Source organism: Triticum urartu, chromosome 1A (genome assembly GCF_056163025.1).
Source record: "Triticum urartu cultivar PI428250 chromosome 1A, HENAU_Tu73, whole genome shotgun sequence".
In the NCBI taxonomy this organism is placed as follows: Eukaryota; Viridiplantae; Streptophyta; class Magnoliopsida; order Poales; family Poaceae; genus Triticum; species Triticum urartu.
The window spans coordinates 24,418,821-24,423,968 of NC_141873.1; the positions used below are offsets into that span (position 1 = coordinate 24,418,821).

General features: G+C 39.5%; 1 protein-coding gene across 1 annotated transcript; it reads left to right on the top strand.

The window, feature by feature from the left end:
- Positions 1-208: 208 nt before the first annotated feature.
- On the top strand, positions 209-4,583 carry LOC147988656 (uncharacterized). Its single transcript, XM_087545033.1, has 10 exons — positions 209-1,206; positions 1,347-1,538; positions 2,328-2,435; positions 2,518-2,559; positions 2,676-2,771; positions 2,841-2,930; positions 3,040-3,156; positions 3,254-3,283; positions 3,968-4,039; positions 4,124-4,583. Exons 1-10 carry the CDS (start codon positions 349-351, stop codon positions 4,211-4,213), a joined length of 1,695 nt encoding a protein of 564 aa, XP_087401159.1. The 5' UTR covers positions 209-348; the 3' UTR covers positions 4,214-4,583.
- Positions 4,584-5,148: the final 565 nt, after the last annotated feature.

Below are 5,148 nucleotides of genomic sequence, written 5' to 3' on the forward strand. Positions count from 1 at the left end.
AAAGGTTCATGGTATGTATGAAAATCAAGTCATGGAAAATTTGTAATTTATAAAATCAAAATAAAAATACAAAATTTCATTAAATTTTGATACAATTTTAGTTTGGAAAAGTTCATGAAATGGGATTTTTTTTGAAAAGATTTCAATTTTTTGAGAAAAGAAAGACTAAAAATCTCCCTTCGCTAAAAAAAGAGACTAAATTCCCCAACTCCGCTGTGGCCGTGACGACTCTCAACGAATCCCGATTTGACGACGCGCTCCCCGCCTTCCCTTGACCCGCCCCGCCTCCATCAAATCGGACCGGCAGGGCCTTAGGAAGCTCCACAGTCGTTGCTAGGGTTTGGAGAGATGCCGCGGAATCAGATCGGCGACACGGTCTCCGGTGAAGTGATGCCGCCGCCGAACCAAGTAGGGAATCGGAGGCTCGGCCCGATCTCCGGTGCAGAGGTGCTGCCGAAGCAAGTCAGTAATCGGACGCCCGTGACGGTCCCTCCGCCGTCGAAGCAACGCAAGGATCAGACGGTCCGCACGGTCTCCGGTGGAGCGGTGCTGCCGACGCAAGTTGGGGGTCGGACGCCCGTGTCAGTCCCTCCGTCGTCGCCCAACCAACTTGGAAATCGGAGGGTCAGCACCGTCTCCGCTGGAGAGGTGCCGCCGAAGCATGCTGGGAATCGGTCGACCTTGTCGGCCCAGCTGCCGCCAAAGCAATGCAGGGATGATCGGACGGTCTCCACGCTCTCCCATGGAGATGTGCTGCGGAAGCAAGTCGGGGACCGGACGCCCGTGTCGATCCATCCGGCGCCGAAGCAACGCAGGACTCAGACGGTCGGCCAGGTCTCCGGCAGACAACCCTTGCCGCAGCTGCACACCACACAACAAGGCAGACCGGCCAGCTCCTCGAAACCTAGTGCATGTACGGCTCTTCGTGGCAACACTAGTGCGCAAGCTCGTAAGCCATGTGCTGCTGCAACAAAAACTGTTGTACAAGTTAAGTCGAAGAAGAACAAAGATATAGAAGAAGGGGAGGACGAAATCCGAAGGCTGAACGAATTGGGATTGGGAGATAATGTCAGCAAGAAAGATTATCGTGTTTATCTCAACCAGCTGCCTGGCAGGCCTGATGTCGATATTTCCACTAAGCTGGATGCTGTGCAGCTCAAGGAGCTCAATGTTCGCCATGCGTTGTATCGCCTCAAGTATTATCAGGTTTGGTTTGTAGTCCCATACACTTTATTTATAGGTTGCTTGTGTTACTATTAAATTACTTGTTCTGTGCTGTGCTGCGTATGCTGGTTTGTTAATATACACAGTAAATTTGGTGTCATCACTGATCTCATTGTCTATAGCTGTCACAAAACGTGCCTGAGGATAAGCTTTGCTATGATAAATTGAAAGAGGACTACCCCCCTAGCCGTCTTGAGGAGGAGAGATTCTTTAAGTGCTATGAGGAAGATGGCAAATTAGATTGGTCTTTCCACACTGATTACTGCAAGCTTGCTGGCCTGGAGGACTACCAACGGCTGGTCCCTCAAAATTATGTACGTATTCTTTTTTTTTTTGGCAAGTTGTATGCATCTGTTTATGTTTTGTTGATCTAGTATGATAGACCAGTGTTTAAGCTCAGAAACTTCTCAACAAAACGACTTACTTTTGGTAGATCCAAATCTTTATACGGTGAATCAGTTATTAAACCTTGTATAAAACGTGAAAAGAAATGGCGTTTCAGTATTCTAAGCCTTGTAATAAAAGGTAAAAAGGAATTACAGTTTCAATATTCCTGGCATATTATTTTGATTCTCATATCCTTTTAGACCAATTCGCACGCATGTTCATGCTAGCAGTAGTTGTACGTTTTAGTTATTGTTTCCTTGAATGAAGTGTTCTGCCTACCCCAATTTGTTTGGGACTAAAGGCGTTGTTGTTGTTGTTGTTGTTGTTGTTGTTGTTGTTGTTGTTGTTGTTGTAATGAAGTGTTCTATAATGTTATCTAATTTTTTAAGCCCGACAGTAATACTTATCAAATTCCATGACAAATTGGCCAGTTTGCATAAATTCAAATATAGTGACAATCTTGTTTCACCTTTTTATTCTGTGAATGACATAAATTGGTGAAACTGTTCCTAGTTTTCTTTCTTTGATCAAGGATGGCAGACTATATTATTTCCTTTTAGATGTCTTTTGGCAAATGTAACTAAGTATGTTTTTCTGATAAATTGCATCCGCTTGTTTATCTGATTATAAAATGTTCAACTATTATTATTTGAGTTATGTGATTGTTTGCTAATCTTTCCTTTTTACTGTTGTCTCCCTCTAATTTTTTATTGTAGGGTGGTTATGACTATGTTCGTTGGGATGAATACCACAAGGAATTTCATAGCTATGAGATTGAACAAGAATATGTCAAGTATTGTGAAGAATTGTCCAAGAAACTTAAGGTACGCACCATAGATATGATAAAAGTTACCCAAATGTTGATTGTTTTTTGTACTAACAATCTTTTTTTTTGTCTCGCAATAGTGGATGGAAGCTTATGTGCTAAAAGAACAAACATCACTTATGGTAAGTATGAGTGAGATCTCTTATGCAAAACGCATGAGTAACATTATGTCACTATGTATACTTTAGCACCATTCATAATGCCTCTTTTTTTTTAACTTATGCCTCTCCTATTTTAGCGGGGAATGATTTTGACCAGAGGAACTTACCAAGCAATGAAGATCGCCACTGACTTCTCGAAGATACATGCGAACTTAGCCTTTTCTGGCTTCTATGTAGGGTCCCTTGTGCACTTTTTATTTCATTTAGGTGTTCTGTATTTAACAATTAGACTCTTAATTCAGGAGTGGTTCAAGAGCATGGCTTTTGATGTTACGAACTACAAAGAGTTCGATGTACTCTATTATGAGATTTGGCAGAGGTGCAATCAGGAGGTCAGTAATGTACCCTGGTCTTCTGAACAACTTAGCAATCATTGAATGGTGATATGTGTTTTGATGCTTTGTAATGCATTTTCTTTTTCTCCCCTTGAACAATTCTCAGAAGAAATTCAGAGATGCTTTGGATGAGGTGTATGAACTTAACAGGTTCCCATTGAGCCAAAACAGAATGAGATGTGCACTGGAGAATGACACATTCTGCTCGGAATTCGAAGAGGAGGTAACTTGTTTTCCTTATTCAGATGTTTTCCAAATTCACATGGTATTCATGGTTATAGATCTTTATAACTTATCTTTTTCATACTTCTCATTTTCAGTTTCTTGGTTTCACAGCTTGCCTCAAGGAAGTAAGTTCTGTTCTGTGTGTCTCCCACTCTTATGCCATGTTTGGATGCAAAGTATTTTTAGAGTATTTTCTGAATACCATGGTTTCTGAAAAAACTATAGTTGTACATACTTTTGGGTGTTTGGAGTAGTAAATACCATACTTTTACAAACTGCAGTATTCCCAATACTATGATATTTTTGGAGTATTAAAAAAATCTACTCCTGCCCTCTTTTTTCTTAAAGAGAGAAACAATTGCATGGGTTGTTTTAGTTAGTCTGGCTGCTCTGATTTTACGTCTACTAGGTTGCGCACCATCTTGACGCAAGTCAGCTACTAATGCATGTTAGTTTATATACAACACATGTTGCTCTGAATCAGTGTCACATAGAGGATATAGAAGTATAGATCCTATACGTTAGTTTATATATGGAGCCAATTAACCAAACAGTTGTCTTCAACGTGCATGTGCATGCCCAAAAACTAGTTTGATTTTTTTATGATAGCTATGGAATGCAAAATAAGAAGAGTAAATACTGCTCGCCACACGCTTCATTGTATCTGCACACTTTTTCCTACCTACAAGTCATAGTACTTTGATTTTCAAATAGTGTAGGTTTTTTAAGTAGTACTCAGCATCTAAACAGAGGCTAGATTGAAACTATTGGAATGTTGTTCTTGTGTCTGATGCTCTACCTGACCATAGTTTGCAGAGGACAAAAGCAAGATCACTGAGGATAAAGCCCTGGAGTTGATTGCAGAGGCACTTAGAAAGGAGGTACTTTATTATAAAACTGCATCCGCATGCCTTTTTCAAGTTTCAACTATATAGTTTACTTAAGTGAAGTTCCTTTTCTTTCAGACGCCGAAACCAAAGTTCTATGAGGATTATTGTAGGAAGAAGATAGATATTGCTCAAGCTATTGGAATAATTCCCAGCGTACCGGCTTAACTGTTGATCTTCCTGATTCACACCATTTCATTTATCAAGTTAGATATGCAGCCCAACTGCCACTATTAGACAGTACGGAGTATATACTAAGTAAATGGCACGTGCCATGCACATGTAGAATTCAGGGAATGTAACTTAAAAAGTTGGATATTTTTCATGCTCCCTTTTTCTTGGTGATTACTCTTCATCTGATGACCATCGACTGTACAGAAACGCTACAAGAGTGTTTAGCTTCTGTTGGGTACTTAAGCCACTACGCGAGCATGGTGATCAAAAGCTCCTCCAGTCTAAGGACTTAGTCTTTAATCCAACTGCAATGGCAACTCACAGGACCATTCATTACCACCCACATGACTCCTGTAACGTTGAAATTTTGGCTGGCTTTTGAAAGGGCTTCTTGTTCCCATTTGAATTAATCTTGTATTATTCACATCACATACTAACTTATTTTGCTGTTATAGACATACCTTGTTAAAAATAAGAGGTTACAAATTATCACAGAAATATCTACAAGGAGTTGTTGTAATTGCTTTACTAGTCGAGAACATACATATAAAAGTATGATTATACTAGATCATCATGGAACATGTTGCTGCAGCTGTCAATTTTGACGATAAATGTTTGAAATTTACACAAATATATGGAAGTATGCTGTTCGAAAGTTAAATTTTCATGAAGATATTTATTGTTATTTACACAAACATAGGAAGGTATCCAACATAAAATTACGTTGATTTTTATCGAGTTATATATAAACTAATCAGCAAAAAATAAATATGTTTAATCTCTACTAAATCAGACACAAGTCCATTCTAGCAAAGTCACCCTTCTAAGATCCAAATTCGACTGTTGATCAAATGTGTTAACATGTGTTAATTATGAGGTAAATCATGTTGATTAAATATGTTAACATGTGTTAATTACGGGGTAAATCT

Bases quoted from the DNA above. Each gene is read 5' to 3' on its own strand.
- LOC147988656 (XM_087545033.1), top strand. From the start codon at position 349: ATGCCGCGGAATCAGATCGGCGACACGGTCTCCGGTGAAGTGATGCCG. The intron at 1,207-1,346 runs GTTTGGTTTGTA...CATTGTCTATAG, and splicing joins ATCGCCTCAAGTATTATCAG to CTGTCACAAAACGTGCCTGA. The intron at 3,284-3,967 runs GTAAGTTCTGTT...ACCTGACCATAG, and splicing joins TCACAGCTTGCCTCAAGGAA to TTTGCAGAGGACAAAAGCAA.